This window comes from Phaenicophaeus curvirostris, chromosome 16 (assembly GCF_032191515.1).
Source record: "Phaenicophaeus curvirostris isolate KB17595 chromosome 16, BPBGC_Pcur_1.0, whole genome shotgun sequence".
Taxonomy (NCBI): domain Eukaryota; kingdom Metazoa; phylum Chordata; class Aves; order Cuculiformes; family Cuculidae; genus Phaenicophaeus; species Phaenicophaeus curvirostris.
The window spans coordinates 17,332,003-17,353,912 of record NC_091407.1 but is presented as its reverse complement, the minus strand read 5'-3'; the positions used below and the strand labels follow the sequence as shown (position 1 = coordinate 17,353,912).

General features: G+C 44.5%; 1 protein-coding gene across 5 annotated transcripts in view; it reads right to left on the bottom strand.

Moving 5' to 3' along the window:
* The window catches only part of CLUAP1 (clusterin associated protein 1), a 75,334-nt gene extending 53,758 nt beyond the window's left edge, over positions 1-21,576 (bottom strand). For 3 of the 5 annotated variants that reach the window (XM_069870218.1, XM_069870219.1, XM_069870222.1), the window contains exons 1-5: positions 21,336-21,403; positions 20,129-20,240; positions 18,289-18,373; positions 12,870-13,049; positions 11,397-11,492 (exon numbers count right to left, since the gene is read on the bottom strand). In XM_069870218.1, the coding sequence (XP_069726319.1) occupies positions 11,397-11,492; positions 12,870-13,049; positions 18,289-18,373; positions 20,129-20,240; positions 21,336-21,369 (507 nt within the window). In that variant the 5' untranslated portion in view covers positions 21,370-21,403. Of the gene's footprint in view, positions 1-11,396; positions 11,493-12,869; positions 13,050-18,288; positions 18,374-20,128; positions 20,241-21,335; positions 21,404-21,532 lie in introns of those variants that run through there. The other 2 variants (XM_069870221.1, XM_069870223.1) reach the window with 1 other exon arrangement.
* Between the last annotated feature and the right edge of the window lie 334 nt (positions 21,577-21,910).

Sequence of the window (21,910 nt, the reverse complement as noted above, 5' to 3'; positions counted from 1 at the left end):
CCTAACCCTGCCAGACAGCCAGGACAGTCAGTAGATGCCTCCTACACCTGTATGAGTCAGACGGTTCAGACGGGCAGGCTTCTCCAATGCTCATAACCAAGTGGTTGACACTCACCAAGGAGACCCCAGAGATCCTTGTTTAAATCCCGAAGGATGAAAAAAACTCTTCCACCCCCAGCAGTTTGGGGGACAGATGGTCTCTGGGGTGTTCAGCGTACTTGTCCGTAAGATATCTTACAAAACTGACCTGGTTTTTATATGAAAACATTGGACATCTTGTTTGCTACTGAGGGGAAAGGAGGGGGATTTTTGCAGTTAGCTATCCTTAGAATTACCTTATGTTGGCAAACCATTTGGTAACAGGTGGATAAAGACGGAAATATCATTGTTCTAAAAAACACCTAACTAAGATCCTAGAAGCACTTCATATGCACTGCACAGACTGTACCCAGCCTGTACCCAGGATGAATTCTGGAAGCAGACACAATTACTTTGCTAAGTTACCACAACAGACACTCCAGGCTGCGCAAAGTATTAGCACAGGCAGCCCAGCTCCTTCCCCAGCAGCTCATTGTCTTTATCAATGACCTGGATGAAGGCATCGAGTGCACCCTTAGCAAGTTTGCGGATGACACTAAGCTGGGTAGAAGCATGGATCTTCTGGAGGGTAGGGAGGCTCTGCAAAGGGATCTGAACAGGCTGGACCGCTGGGCTGAGACCAATGGCATGAGTTTTAACAAGGCCAAATGCCGGGTCTTGCACTTGGGGCACAACAACCCTGAGCAGTGCTACAGACTAGGAGAAGTCTGGCTGGAAAGCTGCCCGAAGGAGAAAGACTTGGGGCTGTTCAGTGACTGAACATGAGCCAGCAGTGGCCCAGGTAGCCAAGAAGGCCAATGGCATCTTGGCTTGAATCAGAAACGGCGTGACCAGCAGGTCCAGGGAGCTTATTTTTCCTCTGTACTCGGCACTAGTGAGACCGTCTCTTGAGCCCTGTGTTCAGTTCTGGGCCCCTCACCACAAGAAGTATGTTGAGGCTGCGGAGCGAGTCCAGAGAAGAGCAACAAAGCTGGTGAAGGGGCTGGAGAACAGGTCTTACAAGGAGCGGCTGAGAGAGCTGGGGTTGTTTAGCCTGGAGAAGAGGAGGCTGAGGGGACACCTCGTTGCTCTCTGTAACTCCCTGTAAGGAGGTTGTGGAGAGGATGGAGCTGGCCCCTTCTCCCAAGTGACAGGGGACAGGACAAGAGGGAATGTCCTCAAGCTCCGCCAGGGGAGTGTTCAGGCTGGACATCAGGAAAAAATTTTTCACAGAAAGGGTTACTGGGCACTGGAACAGGGTGCCCAGGGAGGTGGTTGAGTCACCTTCCCTGGAGGTGTTTAAGGCACGGGTGGACGAGGTGCTAAGGGGCATGGTTTAGCGATTGATAGGAATAGTTGGATTTGATGATCCAGTGGGTCCTTTCCAACTTAGGCATTCTGTGATTTTGAGTTGCATGGTGAATGCTATCAGGGAGCTCATCCAGCCAAAAAAAGCAGCTTTTTGTGCTGAGCATATTCCTCTGCTGGATCAGTTCCCCGAGTGAGCTGCCACATTCTGCATGAAGGCTTTTTTCCCTGGCACAGGAAAAGATGTACAAGAAATACTATGTTGGCAATAGTGACAGGAGTCACAACTCTTGGTGGCAGCGATAGCTTATGCTGCCTTAAGTGCTTGTGAACATTCCCCTGCCCACACAGAAACACAAGATCTAAGTAGCCGAATGTTAATTTGGATGAAAATAAGACACAGAGTCTGCACAATATGTATTCCTGAGCAACTCTACACATAGACCCTTGTGCAAAAGACCAGACGAGAGTAATGGAGCTCCATAGCAATTCTGAGAACATTAAGCATTTCACAAGCTTAGCAAATCACGCGTTTATTTCTGAGAAGTTTGCCTGGGCACCAGGCTCTGCCTGGTGAGGACCTTGCCCTGCCCAACGGTTCTTCTGACAGCAATATCCAGGTCTCTGGCACAGGGCAAACACAGTAAAACGAAATAGTTTGTCACTCAGCAGAGGGAAGGAAATAATTTTCCTTTCTGCTTCCAAAATGGGTAAAAGAAACAGCGAGGACCTTAGTTTTTCATTATAAACTCCCTTACCCTCTGCCTTTCCATAGCTGAGCAAAAACCACCCAGCACCAGCCCAGGTCACTGCAGTGTGTGCTGTGTCAGGGTAAAATAAACACTCCATAAAGATTATGAAGATGTTAGAAAAAGCATTTCCTTCAAATTGACCAGAGTCGGTCCATTTAAACATTGTTAAGCCAGTGGCAAATTAAAGAAAGTTAATTCAACACAACCACTTTGACTCTCTCCAGCACCCCACATGAGCAAATAAAGCATCTTTTTCCACTAGCCCAATCCATCCTCACTGGTAACTCCTACCCAATAGATAATACGCTGTAACATGACAATTGAGATTTTTAAAGCCTGGCTTTACACAAAGGCTCATGTTTGTGCTTAAATGCACTGATACAAATAGGTTGCATAGGTGATGGCATACCCAATTTTCTAAATCTGTCCAAACCCCTGGTATTTTATTGCACTTGCTGTGCTCACAACTCCTTGTGCTCAAAAAAACCCACATGCACATGAAACCAAGCTGAAAAACATGGCCTCATTAATTTTCTTTTAAAGCATTGTACTCTTTGCAATTAGGTGCACTAATCCAAATACACATTTTCATATTCAAGAGGCTTCCTTTAAAGTCACCGCTAAAAACAGAGATCTCCAGAGAGGTGAAAAATACAGAAAAAAATATCAAGGCAGTGGAATTGGCAAGCAGAGAGACTTAGGGCAAGGCCTGGGAATTCCAACCTGAGAAAGCAAACACAGGCGAAACCAGAGAGGAATTCATGAACAAGCTGATTGCTTAACCCTGACCTGTGCCTCTTATTCAGTATCCACGAGCTCCCTGGCTGTAGTTTTACATGATAAATGCTAATTAAAAATCAAAGAAGCCAGGCGTAAAAATATTGAACTGAAGGTGACAATTATTAAAGAAAACACATGAAGGTACACAAGAGGCATGAGGTAGCAGCAGTGATTCTGGCACTCCTCTAAGCATGGAAGTTCCTGCAAAGTGAACTAAGGTGCAAATTATGAATGTGCTTGCTGCTTTGCATTGCCTTGCTAAGCAAATCATAGAATCATATCATGGTTTGGGTTGGAAGGGACCTCAAAGCCACGCGCTGCCATGGGCAGGGACACCTCCCACTGGATCAGGTTACACAGAGCCCCATTCAACAAGGCCTTGAACATCTCCAGGGGTGGGGCAGACACAGCTTCCCCAGGCAACCTGGGCCAGGACCTCATCACCCTCATTGTCAAGAATTTCTTCCTTATGTCTAATCTAGATCTCCTCTCTTCCAATTTAAAACCATTCCCCCTCGTCCTATCCCTGCACTCTCTAATCAAGAGCCTCCCCACCCCCAGCTTTCCTGGAGCCCCTTCCAGTACTGGAAGCTGCTCTAAGGTCTCCCTGGAGCTTTTTCTTCTCCAGGCTGAACAACCCCAACTCTCTCATCCTGTCCTCATAGCAGAGGTCACTCAGCCCTCAGATCACATTTGTGGCCTCCTCTGGACTCATTCCAACATTTCCATATTTTTCTAATGTTGGCTATTCCAGAACTGCATACAGTACACTAATGTGTAAGCGGGAATCCTTTCAGCTTCGCCCCTGCTGACACTCCTGTCTCCCTGAGTGTTGCAGCGTTAACGTGGAATACTGAGTTCACCCTAAATTCCCACACTCCCTTGCTGCACAGTAATGGCACCATGCAGAAAGCCAAAAGCATTTATTAGCCACAAAATGTGGGGGCAGGAGGATGCTACCATCTCTGTAAGTGTGCCCCACCAGTCTCCTCACTGAGAATTTTATCACGGGAGCTTTATACCTGGTTACCAATGGAGACCCACTATTGCAAAACCCATTTGGCAAATACGCCCAGTGAAATATTTTCAGCTGCTATTTTCTTCCACAATTATGCATCAAAACCTGATAAACCAGCTTCCTGCATGCTTGATGTATGGATAAGCAGATGCACCTGTCTTCTGAACACCAGCAAGAAACCAAGCACGTAATTCAGCACACCAGCACACACGTCACTCATGACAAACCTAGCAGAGGTTTCTAAACAATTTTTTGTGGTAAGGACCAGAAAATAAAGCTTTTTGCCAATGGACTGGTCTTTGCACGAAATGTTTTTTGACCACAGGTTAAATCCTTCCTCATTTTTCAGCAGTTCCTAAGCCTGATGGAAACAAAAGTTACCCCCTCACTGTCACTGCCTGTTGCCTTAAGTCTGAGCACAGGAAGCATTTTAAATCTCATACTCTCTGCAAACAGGGGGTTTGCAACCACTGCTGTCTATGCAGGCAAGAAAACTCTCCTTTTGGAGAGTTTATTATTCAGGGAGTTTGCTAAAATGCATTGCGATCATATTTGGTTAATGTAGGGAACAGATCGTAAGGCACTGTTATACATGAGCAGAAAGGGACATTAAAAACAATCCGCACCTTCTGAAGAAATCTGATTCATCCTAACAGCCCATTTTCCTCAAGAGATTAAAGTTCAAGCTAATTGAGAATTTTCCTGCTTCCAGGCCAGCATAAAACTGTGCTGCTCTCTCATATGCTCATCTCAGCAGTCCACAAAGGGAATTTGGAGAGAGATCTCCTTGCTCAGCAATGCAAAACCCTCAATCAAAGACAGTGTCTGAAACCCCCAGCTATCTTGATATGTAAAACACATGCTTCAAGAAGAACTGAGACAAAAAGCCAACTGGAAAGCCTAATTTTTCTGCAGATCAACAGGAATCAAAGGCCTGCCTAGCTAGATAAGAAGCAATCTGTATACATGCTTTGTGACAGAAGAAACCCCTTACAAATGCTGGTGCACATACTGCTGAGGCACAAACAGGAACTTCAAACCTTTCCAACAGGCAGCTACACTGCTCTGTTCCTTCCCCACACATCCCTCCAGGCACTCCACCACACTTCTGGTTCAAGAGCCAATTCCACTGAATCACCCTCAGCTCACAAACCCCAACACGTGCTTACTGCAGTCTTCCTATATCCTTAAAACCCTCACCTTCAATTTATGTAATGAACAGTTTCATGGCATGCTGCATTGGTGAAGCTTGGATTAGTCCACATACTACAATGTATCCTCAATGAGGCCGTGGTTTCTGAGGTCTCCTCCACAGTCTGGCCAGATGACAAGGACCATATCTCTTCTAGCAGAGCAAAAGCTACGTTTGTGAGCGAATTACCTAATACAAACAGGCAGAAATGTCTTCGGGCAGCACGGACAGGTGGGACCTGGTTTTTGTTTTTAAAAGGGAAAAGCAACAAGGTCATCAAAAAGGTGAGACATCCAGGCAGGCAAGAAATCTTTTCAGTTTCTCCTTTTATCCACATTCTTCTGTAACAAAATCAGAAATAGAATTCCCTTCCCTTACAGGTAACAGATAAGAAAACTTCAGGAAGGGTGAGGATTCTCTTAGGAAAAAGGCAACAAAAAGGAACACCTCTCAGACCTCAGAGATAGGCAAAGTCATCGTGCAATGTCACAGCAAAGGCAGAAGCAGGCACTGTGTATGCAGCAATGCCACCCAAAGAGACAGTTTGAACTTTCGATTCATATTAAGTGGGTAACAGGAAACATCACAACACAAATCGGGTTTCCATTCCAGCAAAGCTTACCTAGCAGTAAGTGGAGTTGTATTCCAGTGACAGAAATACCAAGTGGCTCACTTTGGGCAGAAAAAAAAGAGCATTTTAAACGGCTAAAAATAGCTAAAATCATTGAGGCCACACATTTTCCTCCTGTGCAATTAAAATTTTAACATAGTCTTGAGACATGCACTCTGTGCCTCACGAAGGAAGGTTAGGATAATGAAGAGCCAAAACCTCAACGGATATTCAGAAGGCAGCATGTCTGATTGACCTGATTAAGTGGAGCTTCCTGCAGGTTTTGACAAATGCTGCAGTGCACAAACACTGGTTGAAATGTGATTTTCTTCTCAGTCAAGTCAGAATGGTTTTTCAAAACAGTCAACAACTGAGCTACAAGAATTCAGATCTTCCGATTGGCTGACCAAGTCACCAACGCGCTCACACAACTGGCCCCAAATGGCAAGGAGACATGAGCCACCCATTGATTCATAGCTCTGTGTCCAAGCTAAATGCTCCTGGGGAACTCACTATGAAACCATTTCTTATATGAAACATGCTCACAAATGTTACATCGACATAGCATATAATCACAGTTATGGTTAAAGCAACCAGAAGTACATGGCAGTATTGATTCAACTAAATCTTACATCGCAAGGTTTACTTTTGGCTGCTCTCTTCCTCAGAACTGATAGAATCCTAGAATAGTTTGGGTTGGAAGGGACCTCAAAGCCTATCCAGTTCCATCCCCCTGCAATGGGCAGGGACACCTCCCACTGGATTAGGGGCTCCAAGTCCCATCCAGCCTGGCCTTGAACACCTCCAGGGATGGGGCAGCCACAACTTCCTGGGCAACTTGTTCCAGGGCCTCACCACTCTCATTGTGAAGAAATTCCTTCTTATGTCTAGTCTAAATCCGCCCCTCTCAAGTTTATAGCCATTGCCCCTCGTTCTATCACTACAAGCCTTTGTAAACAAGCCCCTCCCCAGCTTTCTTGTAGCCTTCTCTTCTCCGTGCTGAACAACTCCAACTCTCTCAACCTTATAGATTAGGGTTTGGGTTGGAGCAGAATAGTTCAAAAAAATTGAGGAAAACCAGGTAATTTTCCAGAATTCCAGTAATCCTAAATCACAATTTTCCAAGAGAAACTGTATGTGTGACAACTTTTAACCAAAGCACAGGAAATGAGAGAAATTAGTTTATCAGCCTGGTGCAGGCAGTACTTGGCACCCAAAATGAACATTTGGCAGATGGAAAGTGTTTCCAGTGTAACAAATTGTTTGCAGTTAACTTTCAGGGAGTACTGACTAATGCAGCCGTCCCTCAAATCACATCTACCTCTCCATGAGAAGAGCAGGCAGCCGGATATGACACCGTGAGCACGGGGAGGCCAGGCAGAAGGATGCTTTAATCAAAACACCACAAATTAAAGAGATCCAAAGTAAATGTCCTCAGTGGTAACTCTTGTAACTAATTCTGCCTCAGCACGACAGCTGGACCTAAGCGCCTTTGGCTCTCCTACGAGTTTAACTGAAGCATTTCACAAACTGAAGTCAGTAAAGAAATTCTCAATGGCTTCCATCAGTTTTGGAACAAGCTCATACTGTGTGCTCACATAACATTTACACTCAGAGCACTGTCTTGTACTTACGTAGAGATTTAACCTCCATAGACTGGGAAACAATTTATCTGGCTGTTAAAAGCTTTAATCTTCAAAATTACAGAAATCACTTTATTTACACAAGAGGCTACTTGGGGAACAAACAGTTTGTTCAAGGTCACAGATGGAGTAAGTGCCAAGAGGAGCATTAGAAAACAAACTCCACTGTGTTGTCTGTCTTCAGTGCAACGTAAGTACATTAAAAAAAATATTATTTTCATTTTGGACCGGCAGGACGAGGGAGGGGATTCTGCCCCTCTGCTCCACTGTGGTGAGACCCTGCATTCAGTTCTGGAGCCCCAACTCTGGAGCTGTTGGAACAAGCCCAGAGGAGGCCATGAAAATGAAGCATGTCCTGTACAAGGAGAGGCTGAGAGAATTGGGGTTTAGCCTGGAGAAGAGAAGGCTGCAGGGAGAATGTACAGAAGCCTCCCATTACTGAAAGGGGCTCCAGGACAGCTGGGGAAGGGCTCTTGATCAGGGAGTGCAGATATAGGATCAGGAGGAATGTTTTTCAGCTGAAAAGGGGGAGATTGAGAGGCTATCTTAGGGAGAAATGTTTTCCTGTGAAGGTGGGGAGGCCCTGGCTCAGCTTGCCCAGAGCAGTGGTGGCTGCCCCATCCTTGGAGGTGTTCAAGGCCAGGTTGGATGGGGCTTTGATCACCCTGATCCAGAGGGAGGTGTCCCTGCCCATGGCAGGGCATGGAACTGGATGGGCTTTAAGGTCCCTTCCAACCCAAACCACTCCATGATTCTAAGATCTTTCTTCAGTTTTACATGCTTAGAGCTAATTAAGAGGTAAATAAAATGAAAACAACCTTGAGAAAGTCAGAAATCTATGCCTGCCACCAGCACTGAGGCAGTTATATGCCAGAATTTTTTTGCTTTGTTTTCTGACTACATCTAATAACTCAGTAAGCCCAAGCAAGGCAGCTTCTTGACAGGATCCTCCTAATGTGTCCACACCACCTGTGGCAGATGGAAACTGGCAGACACTCAGAGGCAGTCAGCATCACTGAGGTGTTAGAAATAGCCATGAATTTTTCCCTTTGGATTTCAGATGTTCAATGTACAATAACTCGGGAGCATCCTTCCTCAAGTGATCACAATTGACCTTGAAAGTCATTACTGCTTTATTCTGCACTAAAGTATTTCTTGGATCACCTCACCAAGCCCTCCCTCCCCTCTGCAACCTCACAGCTTTTAACCTAAAATGTATGTGTTTTGCTACCAGCTCAAGTTTCAAACTTGTCACATGCTCACGTACCAGAACTGGCATTTAACACAGCTGCCAAAAATGGGTTCTTCAAGTTTCATAAATCACTGAGGAAGGCCGTAATCAGTCATAAATCGTAAGGGATAGAGCAAGACATCCCTTCTGCTGCTCTCTGGAGATTCTCACTGCGCTGTCACAGTGTTGCCCTGTGCTCTTAGGATATAAACTCAGACCGAATGAGACAGAAGCAAAAGTCATCTTTCCTTAGATGAGAAGTTCAATCTGTCAAACCCTTTTGCAAAATACAAACTGTGTACCTATGAGGGATCAGTTAGCCACATGTTGTGCACTCAGTCGTTACAACAGGAGAAACACATGCTCACTACTATATATAAGAAACACCACCCTTTTAGAAATTGTACCTTTAAACAGCCTTCCATTGAGGATTTCTTAATGGACCCCATGAGAAGTGGCTGCACTGAAGCACTTCTCTTGATTTTTCATGTCATGCTTTCAGCAAACCACAGTTGTACAAGTCCCTTTTCCAGGGCCCAGTTCTAGAGTTGGGCAAGACTCCTAAAAGCCTTGATTTAAAGTTATTAAACAATACCCAATTTCACAGAATGACAGAATCACTAGGTTGGAAAAGACCCACAGGATCATCCAGTCCAACCATTCCCATCAATCACTAAACCATGCCCCTAAGCACCTCATCCACCCGTCTTTTAAACACCTCCAGGGAAGGTGACTCAACCTCCTCCCTGGGCAGCCTCTGCCAGGGCCCCATGACCCTTTCCGTCAAAAGGATTTTTCTGATGTCCAGCCTGAACCTCCCCTGGTGGAGCTTGAGGCCATTCCCTCTTGTCCTGTCCCCTGTCACTTGGGAAAAGAGGCCAGCTCCCTCCTCTCTACAACCTCCTTTCAGGGAGTTGTAGAGAGCAATGAGGTCTCCCCTCAGCCTCCTCTTCTCCAGGCTAAACAGCCCCAGCTCTCTCAGCTGCTCCTCATAGGACTTGTTCTCCAGCCCCTTCACCAGCTTCATTGCTCTTCTCTGGACTCGCTCTGCAGCCTCAACATACTTCTTGTGGTGAGGGGCACAGAACTGAACTCAGGATTCGAGGTGCGGTCTCACCAGTGCTGAGAACAGAGGGAGAATAACCTCCCTGGACCTGCTGGCCACGCCATTTCTGATCCAAGCCAAGATGCCATTGGCCTTCTTGGCCACCTGGGCCACTGCTAGCTCATGTTCAGTCGGCTGTCAATCAACACCCCCAGGTCCTTCTCCTCCAGGCAGCTTTCCAGCCAGACTTCTCCTAGTCTGTAGCTGCTCAGGGTTGTTGTGCCCCAAGTGCAGGACCCGGCATTTGGCCTTGTTAAACTTCATGCCATTGGACTCAGCCCAGCAGTCCAGCCTGTTCAGATCCCTTTGGAGCCTCCCCACCCTCCAGCAGATCCACGCTTCCACCCAGCTTAGTGTCATCCGCAAACTTGCTAAGGGTGCACTCGATGCCTTCATCCAGGTCATTGATAAAGACATTGAACAGGGCAGGACCCAGCACTGAGCCCTGGGGACACCACTTGTAACTGGCCTCCAGCTGGAGTTAACTCCTTTTACTACCACTCTCTGGGCCCGGACATCCAGGAGGGTGTGCACCTGTCCAGTCCAGAGGCTGACAGTTTCTGAAGCAGAATGCTGTGAGGAACTGTGTCAAAGGCTTTACTGAAGTCCAAGTAAAGCCAAGTAAAACCAATACTTGAATACTTTTAAAAACATCCTGCCTTACACTGAGCTACATTTCACCTTTGAGTGGAGTTCTTTGGTATGCTGTCCACAGAAAAAAGGGTTTAATGCTCCAAAGCTAATATTAACAAGTTAGGCAATAGTTTTGTGAAAAGTATTTCAAAGTTAAGAAATTAAGCAAAGAAGTGGCTGATTAACAGTTTTGTGACTGCTGTGTATGTTGAATTGAACCAGCTTATCACTTCTCTCTCCCTTTTGAAACATTAATGCCTTTCCCACAGCTGCATGCCATGCTGACTTACGAGTCTAGAAGAAAGGCAGTGTTCCACAGATAATCTTCCCTATATATCACCTACCCTTGCAAACACTTGTACTCTATCAAACAAGGATCTGGGAGCATTAATCATCAAGGCACACCGTCTTCTGTTCTTATAGGGTGCACTTCCTACAACTCAGATATTGCAAACCTGGACATTACCAAAACCAGCACAGCACGAGAACATTCAGGGTTTCCTTTGCTTAAATGTCTATTTTCAGAAAATGAATAAGCATCAGCACTGCAAAGAAATGTACTTAAGAAAATAATTGAAAGACGTATCGGCAGTGTTTCAGGATGCTTCCGTGACTTCATGCAGTGGCTAGTGATTGTACAACTAAGCTGAAGAACATGTACTCTGCAAGCTTGTGAGGCCTTCAATTACTCTAACAGAAATAATGAGCCTTGCAATTCTAAAACTAGCAGCATTAATCATTTATTTTTCAGAATATATCTATCCCCACCACTAAAATGTAAGTATAAAGTTAATATTTCCAAACAGTTCTAGAGAGAGTATTCCAGTTTCCTGCTAAAGAGAAAATGTTAAACTGCTCTCTCAGGCCTGCCACAACTCAGGTATTAATACAAGCAGGAAGGAAACAAACATTCAGATCCATTCCTTCAGCTCAGAGAATATTCATTTTAGATGTAGCTGTTCAGACAGACAACTGGTACTTTTTTCACCCTTCTCTGCAGCCCCCAGTGAACATAAGCTCCTACACACTCTCCAGCTTGTACTTACCCTTAGTTCAACTTCTTTGCCAAGTAAGTCATACAGCGTGGCTCCTTTGGAAGTGATTTTGGAAGCAAGCTGTCTAGCTGCCTTCAAGTCAGCAATCTGGAAACACAGCAACAGCACTGAATAGCAGAAGAGAATCCCCCATACCACAAAGAAAATCCACAACAGATTTTTCCCATTTTGACACTAAAATTGCACAGGAGGTCAGTGCTCTGGCCAAAACTCTGCTGTAGTACTGAAGTTGTCCACTGGCATCAGAGCAAACCTGTCTCTTGGCTTTAAGATGGTCCAGATTAGAATCACAAAATCATGGGCTTGTTTGGTTGGAAAAGACCCTTGAGATCGAGCCCAACCGTAACTGCCCACTACTGCACCAGATCCCTCAGCACCTCATTTGCCTATGTTTTAAATTCCATCAGGGACGGGGACTTAACCACTGCCCTGGGCAGCCTATGCCAGTGCCCACGAACCCTTTCCGTGAAGGAGTATTTCCTGGGTCTAAGCTGAATCTCCCCTGGTGCACCTTGAGGCCATTTCCTCTCATCCTATCACCTGTCACTTGGGAGAAGGCATCAACACCCATTTAGACTGGTGAACCCCTCAGCCACTTTAGGCCAACAAAAAACCTCCTCAAAAGTGTTACTCAGCGGGTTCTTGGTTCATGCGCTGCCCAGAGCAAAGGGAAACATCACCTTTTTCATATGTAAAACTAAAATGCATATATGCCAAAAGGTACATATCTTGCACATTGCATAAGTAGTGAATATTGATCATCTACAAGTGGTTTTTCATTATTTCTTTGGGTGCTTTCTTCAGAGAAGCACATCAGACTTATGGAGAGGAAGAACTGCCTGTGGTCCTGCCATTTCTTGAAGAATGGCAGTATTATTGTCTAACAAGCAGGCATGACATAATATAGTTATAAAAGCTTCAAAGACTAAAAACATCAGAATAGAGAAGAGGTGCTAAAATTAACAAAAGAGCAGTAATAGGAAATCCTCTTATTTAACAGAGTTTTGATTTTTTAATATCTAGAGATGGCATTTATTTTAAGGGCTCGAACAGTTTTGATGTCTGTTAGGATAACAAGAAGATCCTCCTTTCCTTCAATGCAAATGGGCTCAAATACAACTTTCAGTCACTATGTTCCAAACTCCTCCTGATGTAAACAAGGTTAATAGAGAGAAAACAGCCTTTATTCTGGCCTACTCCAATATTTCTGTGATTTCAACATCAGGCCAAAACAAAGATGACCAGTTTTGTGCCCTTGTTGCCTTCTACTATGCTTCTAGTTGAGAATCCACAGAGACTAAACAAGTCATAGCACACAATCTCAACTACAGAAAGTAGGAGTTAAAACCACACCCGCTCCCTTGTGAGAACGTTCTCTACTGAAGTTTCAGATAGAAAAAGGATTTGTTTTTCCTAAGTTAACACAACCCCCCTGCCTGAAACAGAAGCACAAGTTTCCCTTACTTTTGAGCCAAGATCAGACTTGAACTTGCTGCTGTCTTCGTCACTCACATCTGCACGTTCCACTCCGTTGTTATTCATGGCACCATAAAGCACAGAGGTGACCTTGAGCAGTTCCTTCACTGCGTAGCCATCTGCCTGGTAAAGCTTCTTGGTGTTGAGCTTTATGTGAGCTTTGGTGGCCTTTGGGAAGAAAGAATGAATTAACTGTGTCACAAAGAACAAACACTCATTGACTTCTTCCCACCTTGCTCAAAATTTCTTTTCAGGAGCACCATGCTCTGCTTTACAGAACTAAAACTGCCAGTCTGGAAACACAAGTTTGCCTCATCATATTACAGACGTTTCTAGAAGAAATGTTTCTGAAAAACGTGCATTTTCGACATGTCAGAATATTTGCAGATAATTGCTAGAATGAAAAAACTCAAACTATCCATTAATTCTTCCTTGCATGAAGATCAGCAAAAAACCTGTGCACCACTTAAATTCAAATTAAGTTTAAGTGGAAAGTAAGTGCTTCCCAGGTCTTGTGATGATGCTGCAGAGAGGTATACTTCACCCTTAATGAGTTATAAGAATAAGATCAATTATCCTAATTTAATCATCTTCTCTTCCAGCAGTACCTTCAGAATGTTTTATTGTTTCTCTTGATTTTTTCCCTGCAATGATATTAGTGACTTTATTCCCTTGTCTTCCATCTTTCAAAAGTACAGACAGACTAGTAAGGAAAAAAACAATTAAAAAATACAATAGTATGTTCTTATACTTCAAAATAAAGGGGAGAAAAGAGCATAAAAAAGAGCATACATCTGCCACAGAATGGACTGCTTGAAATTCCTGAAAAGATGACATTACAAACAATGGGCCACAAGGAGCCAATGCCAAACTTCAGGTAAAACTTTGAGGCAGGTTTCCTGATGGCACCACTAACCAGGCAAGCAAACAAAAACTGATCACTAGTTACAACTAAAAAAAACAAGCATCCAAACAACATCTTCTTTGCAGTATCTTTTTAAGATGAAACTTCTGCTGAAATGTTTTTTGTAGCAGAAAGAATATATGATTCACTTGTGGTACAAGATGCCAACGGCATGTTGGCTTGCATCAGAAACGGCGTGACCAGCAGGTCCAGGGAGCTTATTCTCCCTCTGTACTTGGCACTGGCGAGATCGCACCTCAAATATTGTGTTCAGTTCTGGGCCCCTTGCTTCAAGAAGGATGTTGAGGCTCTGGAGCGAGTCCAGAGAAGAGCAACGAAGCTGGTGAAGGGGCTGGAGAACAGGCCTTATGAGGAATGGCTGAGAGAACTGGGGCTGTTTAGCCTGGAGAAGAGGAGGCTGAGGGGAGACCTCATTGCTCTCTATAACTCACTGAAAGGAGGTTGTAGAGAGGAGGGAGCTGGGCACTTCTCCCAAGTGACAGGAGACAGGGCAAAGGGGAATGGCCTCAAGCTCCGCCAGGGGAGGTTCAGGCTGGACATCAGAAAAAAATTTTTCATGGAAAGGGTCATTGGGCACTGGCAGAGGCTGCCCAGGGAGGGGGTTGAGTCACCTTCCCTGGAGGGGTTTGAAACATGGGTGGATAAGGTGCTTAGGGGCATGGTTTAGTGATTGATGGGAATGGTTGGACTGGATGATCCTGTGGGTCTTTTCCAACCTAGTGATTCTGTGATTCTGTGATACTGCACAGCTTGGACACTGCAGTGCTACTATAAGCAATTCATACCCTGCTTGGGTTCTGACAGCACATGACCTTCCGTCTGGGGAAAGACTCAAACATTACAGTGCTTGGTACAAGTTTTGCCTGCTCTGCACAGATTTTCGCTGCACAACTGACTGTGGGAGAATGTCCTGTGAAACTAAAGAGAGAAAGGACCACATCTCAAACCATGGATTTAGCTCCAGCCTTCCAAAGAACAAGGGAAACAAAAAACACCACCAGTTGTTGGGCCATAGGCATCTTGTCAAACTTTGTGACTCTGCAATCATATTTCCATTTCCAGGAAATGTTTACTTCTTGCTTCTCTCATCCCAAAATCTCAGCCTAGCAGAGGAAACCACCTCTGTACCTGCTTCCTGACAGCAGGAACTCAGCTGAAAAGTGAAGTCAAAACCTTCAGAACATGTTACTGGTGTTGTACAATGCAAGCCGGGGAATACAAAATTTAGGGAACAAAAACTCTAATCAGTTTTGAAAACTTTGACCAGCGTGCCCTCAAAGGAGCAAATACAGAAAGCGAGAAGCCAGATGTGTTCTCCTTCCTTCCCTTCAGTAGAATCTAACAAAATAATCACAGAAATACTAGGTACTAAATTTTAAGAGAATCGTGTCTTAAATTGACAGAATCCATTAAACATCTGCACAAAGACGACTAACACACTACATCACAAAGGATGTTGTTATAGACAGGAATTCCAATTTCAGTTCCATTCAAGTTCAAGAAGGAAAAATCAATGCCTAGTAGAAGAAAAAAAAATGTTTTTTACTCAAAGACTACTTAAAAAGAGGAAAAAAATACACAGACAAATAGCTGTATTTTTCAGACTGGAATAATGGCACTGCTTACTCAAGAAGGTATCTTCGTGTTTGGAAAGCTTCAGACATTAACCTATTTTATAACAAACCTGAATAGTTTTAAAGTATCATTACAAATCACCTCCATCTGTTCTGAAGATCAGATCAATACAATAGGAAAGAGAAACAGAAATACACTGTGAGAATGGCATCAAAAGGCAGGAAGTTCGCTTTACTTTAAAACCTGCTTTATTATTATCATAAAGCCAAATTTTGACAGTGTGATGGAAATGCAAAACTAGCCTAGAAAGAACCAGAACTCCTGGCTGAGCATAGTCCAGCCATTCAGCTGCAGAGTCACGGTTTTAGCCTGTCTCTTTCCTGTACAACAGCACGTTCTTGATAGGAAGGATGGGGATTGCTCAATCTCCTGGTCTTATTTAATACTTAGAACAGTCTCTTGGGTAATGAAGCAGCGGCTCTAAATCTCCACAACTGGAAATGGGAATTAAATTATAGAATCATAGAATCATTAAGGTTGGAAAAGACCTCTAAGCTCATCCACTCCACTGTGCCTGCTACAACAGGTCCCCAAGTGCCACATCTATACAGTTTTTTAACTCCTCCAGAGATGGAGACTGCCCCATTGCCCTGGGCATCCTCTGCCAGGGCTTCACCACTCTGTCAGTGAAGACATTTTTCCTAATATCTAACCCTAAATCTCCCCTGGAGCAACTTGAGGCCATTTCCTCTCATCTTATCGCTTGTTACTTGAAGAGACCAGGACATGATATTTCCTGGAAAGCACTCAGGAAGATTTTAGCAGACCTCACAGCAACTGCTTCTCCCATTACTTTTTAAAAAACAATACTTATACCTTTTGCAAAAAGTCTGGTACCTTGCTTTGCTAAAGGATGTTTTCATAAATGCATTTCTATGAGAATAAACTCATCAGAGGCTTTTTGCTGTGCTCTGCCTCAAATTTAGATCCAGGTGTGCTGGAGTAGGAGCCAGGTGTTGAGCCACACAGACAAGGGCAGTTCCAGGTGGGCAAATGATTAAAAAACAATGTAATATAATCCTGCTGACACTTTGGAAGCTTTTGGGTCAAAAAGGACACATTTGCTAAGTTCTCAAACTACCCGTAACACAGAGCAATGCATAATTTCTGTGAAAAAATAACACATCTTCAATCCTTGTTGAGTAAAGGAAACCAATATTCTTATTATATTCCATTATGATTAATCTACCCTGACATTCTCTACTGAGACATATCTGTCTCCATCAAATCGCACTCTGGCCACAGATGCATGAAGCTGTGGGCTCCTGGAGAAGGCACCTGTGGATTCCATGGGCAGTCAATTATTAAGGGAATATCTACAAGCTTTTCTTATTCTGGAAATGCTGAAAATCTACAGTAATGCCTGTATTATCTTGTAATATTAATTGAGTGCAAGACATTTAAAAAAGCTTCCATCCATTTCCTTTTCTGAATGATATTATGTATTTTTTTAAAACTCTTGGCTTTTTTTACTTGAAATCAGCCATTAATAGAAAAAGTACATGTAACGTTATTCCTGCTTCCATACTCATCCTTTTAAAGCACACTTGATTTTTAGCAGGGACAGCACTCCAAACAAAACAGATCTGTTCATCACATCTGATGATGCTCTGGAGCTCAGAAATGCATTCTTGTGTGTACGGAAGCATATCACACTCTGAACATGGCAAAATTAAGAATTAAGGAAATTTATGGTGGACATCACCACAAATCAGAAAGGAAAAGCTGGCTGGATTATCATGCCTTTTTAATACGTTCTGAAAATTAGGAAGATTATTATAAGAAACTAATCTAGAATAGTTTGGGTTGGAAGGAACCTTAAAGCTCATCCAGTTCCAACCCCCCTGCCATGGACAGGGACACCTCCCACTGGATTAGGTTGCCCAAGGCCCATCCAACCCGGCCTTGAACACCTCCAGAGATGGGGCAGCCACCACTGTTCTGGGCAGCTTGGGCCAGGGCCTCCCCACCCTCATAGGAAAACCCCTGCCACGGTGTTGGAATCCACCTTGAGGGATAGGGCAGCCACAACTTCCCTGGGCAACGTGTTCCAGGGCCTCACCACCCTCATAGTGAAGAAATTTCTCCTTATGTCTAGTCTAAATCTGCCCCTCTGCAGTTTATACCCACTGCCCCTTTTCCTGTCGCTACAAGCCTTTGTAAACAGTCCCTCTCCAGCTTTCTTGTAGCCCTTTCAGGTACTGGAGCCCCATTAAGTTCTTCCACCTGCTTAAGAATGCTACGTAAGAGCGTTATAACAGCAAGGGCTTGTACTCCATCAAAATAAGAACAATGATATTAAGGATAATGTTATTTTATTCCATAGGACTAAGAAAGTTGATCACACAATTCAAGTATGTTCATGCATAACATGATAAAAAGATTTGATCTGAGAAAAGTATGGCTCAACCAAGTAAGTGAGAGGGCTCATACATCAGAATACCAACATATGATGCTTTATCATAATGAAAACATCAGAAGTGATGACTATTCAAGCACACAAAAGAATCAAGCATCCAAAGTTAGCAATAAATATGATGGGATCTTTCCTGAATACATTTAAATGGCTTAAAAAATTTCATCTCTACAGCTGTATCTCACACTATCGCCTTCTTATAAAGTGATAAGGATGAAGGTTGTTTTACTGTTAGATGTTTAGATTCCAATTCCACAGAGAGATGTACATAACTCTACATGATTTTAGTAACAGCCCACCCTGACCTGTTCAGATTTACAACAATACAAGAATACAACCATGCATTGCAAGGGGTTAAGCAAAAAAACATTAATACTAGCATGGAACCAGCATTTCAGTGTGCTGCAGCACAACTTATCAGGCTGACTTACCATGAACTGAGCCACTGCCTTAATGAAGAAAATCCGGTCCTGTTCTGTCTCCACATCAGCAGGAATATCAGTCTGGGGTTCATACCTGTGCCAAAAAGCATGTGTAGGTTCTGACAAGAAATACATGCATAATTACTAAAGAGTAAAATAAACCTCTTGCTCCTACTGCAGCCAGGGGTATCCACACACTGGAATGCGTACGGTGGGCTTGGGCATGAACTGCAGCAGCTGTGAAACCCCAGAAACTCCTCCAGCAGGAATTGTTACTGTGGGGTCCTAAACAGATCTTTTGACTCCATGATGCAGAGGAGCAGAATGCAGTGGGCTCAATCAAGTCTTTGGAAGTAATCATGTAAATCAAACTAAATTCAATCATGAGTGCCTTCAGAATTTAAAACACCAGGCATACAACAGAGTAACAACTCGTTGCCTTTCTGGTGGTGCATTAAAATGACTGGCACCAGATTACTACTGTTGGCAATAAGAAAACAGCCCCTTGAACCTTTCCAACGTTAGCAGACTTTTCCACACTCTCAAAATACATAAGGAAAGTTCAGGCTCAGACACTGTTTCAAACATATTACTTTCTAAAGTAAATGAGACTTACAAAAAAGCAAATTGGAAGATAGCAAAATGCTTTTAAAAACAGAAGTGAAATGAAATGAAGAAACTTCTAGAAGTCAGCCTGCAGGAACTACGGAAGGTAACTCCCAGTCTAATAAAGGGCTTTGAGGTTTTCAGCATTCAGACAGGCAAAAAGCACCTTCGCTTTCAAATATCTTTTGAAATTATGAGCAAGGAACCTGCAAAGCAGCCTCTCTGCTTTAAAGAAGCTGGAAAAGCCATCTGCCTGTGTCAAGTATCACTGACCCGTAGAAGGACAGTGTGCCAGCGCTGAGCTGCAATTCGATCTGAAAGTGTTCCTTGCCATTAGGCACAGGATTCCCAGCAATATTACAACACGGAAGTTTAAACTTTTAAAAGTGTTCAGGTTCATCAGAGAAACAGATTTTCTAAGCAACATTTCTGTTTTCTTTCAGCTGCCCTGTTCTTTTACTGGTACATCCCGGGGGGGTGGCGGGGGGGATGGGACACGACACTGATTTATGCTTTTATGAGTTGAAAACAACCACTAATTCAGACCCTCAGTGTCACGGCAGTATTTTAAAGAATATTTAGGTACAATCCAAGTAATCCAATTCAATCCAAGTAATCTTGAATGGCTGTAAGTATTTCTCTGTTTTATTACTATTGCAACAGTATTCAGCAAATTTCCAACAGCTTGTTAATTAAACTTAATGGATTCTATTTATGAATCCAGGCCAAAAACTAGCAATCAGGCAAATGGGTCACAGTCATATTTTCAACTGTAATTTTCTACCTTCTAAGTAGCTTATAGAACTTAGTTATTATTTTAAATGTGGCATGGATGCTAAACAATACCTGGTTGAACTGATAACAATGGTAGCAACAAGGTAAGAACTGGCTGTGTCTGGATAAATTCTCACTCCTAAGTGCACGAGGTCAGTTATAGGCAGAGTGGTAATGGATTTCAAAGAACATGAGAGAGGCACGGCTGCTTCTGAGTAAGCATGCCCACCCTCTTGGTAAGATCTCTACCAGGACTGAGTCATTGCATTCTCTACTTCAGCTACTAAAACACATCTCTTTTTGGTTGTATAGTTAAAATAAAACCTGTAAACCTAACTAATGCATTTTCTAGCTGATATTTAGAAGAGCAGCTCTCAAAGAGTGACACAATATCCCCATGTTACGTATTTCATTCTGTATGTATACACACGCCAACATCAGCCCAACACCCGTTAGCCTCATCAGCAACCTTTTCACCAGCCAGAGGAGCACTTCGGAAACCAGCATGAAGTTTGGGGTATGGAAGTTCTCCATGGAGATGAGCCGGGGGTACCCCAGGGCCCTCATCATCTCCGTAAAATCTGGAAAAGAAAAAAGAGCAGGGTTCCTTTCTTACACATCCAGCAGAGACACCACCAATAACCCTGGTTCCCACAGCGTGCTGTTAATTTAGAATTTGGCTGGAAAAAGACCTTTGAGACCATCGAGTCCAACTGTCCCTGTCTGATGATAAACCAGATCCCTGAGCACCTTGTCTGCCTGTGTTTTAAATCCCTTTAGGGATGGGAACTCCCCCACTGCCCTGGACAGCCTCTGCCAGTGCCCAAGAACCCTTTCAGTAAAGAAATTTTTGCTGATATCCAATCTGATAACCTCCCCTGGTACAATTTGAGGCTGTTTTCTCTTGACCATTTACTGGTAGATGTGCCGTGTTAAAAGCATTGTTTAAAAACATCCTGTGTGGATTAAGTAAAAGCCACAGCTATCATATCAGCTTTGGTGAGGCCACACCTCGGATCCTGGGTTCAGTTCCAGGACCCTCACTCCAAGAAAGACCTTGGCTGGAGTTTGTCTGGAGAAAGAAACAGAGCTAGGGAAGGGTCTGAAGCCCAGGGACTGTGGGAGCAGCTGAGGGCCCTGAGGTTGTTCAGCCTGGAGGAGGCTGAAGGGGGAACCTCATTGCTCTCTGCAGCTCCTGGAAAGGAGGTTGGAGTGGGGTTGGTTCTGGGCTCTCCTTCCAAGTAACAAGGGATGGGATGAGAGGAAATGGCCTCAAGTTGTGCCAGGAGAGGTTTATATTGGATATATGGGAAAAATTTCTTCACTGAAAGGGTTTTCAGGCCCTGGCAAAAGCTGCCAGTGTTCACAACAGCCCAATCTCTCCTAATCTAGAGCTTTGTAGCCAGATCTCTGTCTGACCTTGCATTTGAGAGAGGGAGAGGCTGCAAACAGAGGTGATCCCAGCAGCAGACACCTCTGTTCAGCACAGATCACACTGAACACACTTGTTCTCCTGCCCCTTCACCAGCTTCGTTTCTCTTCTCCAGATGCACTCCTTGGGAAGGACTAGAATACGCATGAGATTTGTGGGACAATGGTGGATGAGGTGCTGAGGGGCATGGTTTAGTGGTTGATAGGAACGGTTGGACTCGATGATCCTTTGGGTCTTTTCCAACCTGGTGATTCTGTGATATGAGCCTCACAGTTCATTTTCTGCCATTCTCGGTACCGGTATCGGTAACCGTTTCTCGTCCCAGGGACAGGGAGGATCCCAGACTCCGCCGCCCCCCGTGGGACCCCGGGAAGAGCCTAAAGGCACGGAGGGACCCTCCTAGACCCGGGGCTGCCGCCTCCCCCCACCGCCGCTCCTCACTCCTCAGGTCCCGGTACGACATCGCCGGGGAGCGCCTCCGCGCTAGGCCGCGCCGCGCGTCGCCACGGCAACGCCGCTACGGCGCGGCGGCGCGACCAAACCTCGTGAAACGCGAAGCGCCACGGGGCGCTGTGAGTCATTCGTGGTGCTGGGCAGAGCTATGGTGTGCCCTACGAGCCATGGGTGGTGCTGGGCAGGGCGTGCGGCAGCCCCTCTCGGGGACCCCGCAGCTCTCCACTGCTCTGCACCAGTCTGGGCAGGAGCTCTGCAAACGGAGGTGATTAAAGAATTGGACACACGTGTTCAGCATAGATCATACAGCCTGGACAGGAGCTCTGCTGAGCCTGGATCGTGGGGTCATTGAAGTTGGGAAAGACC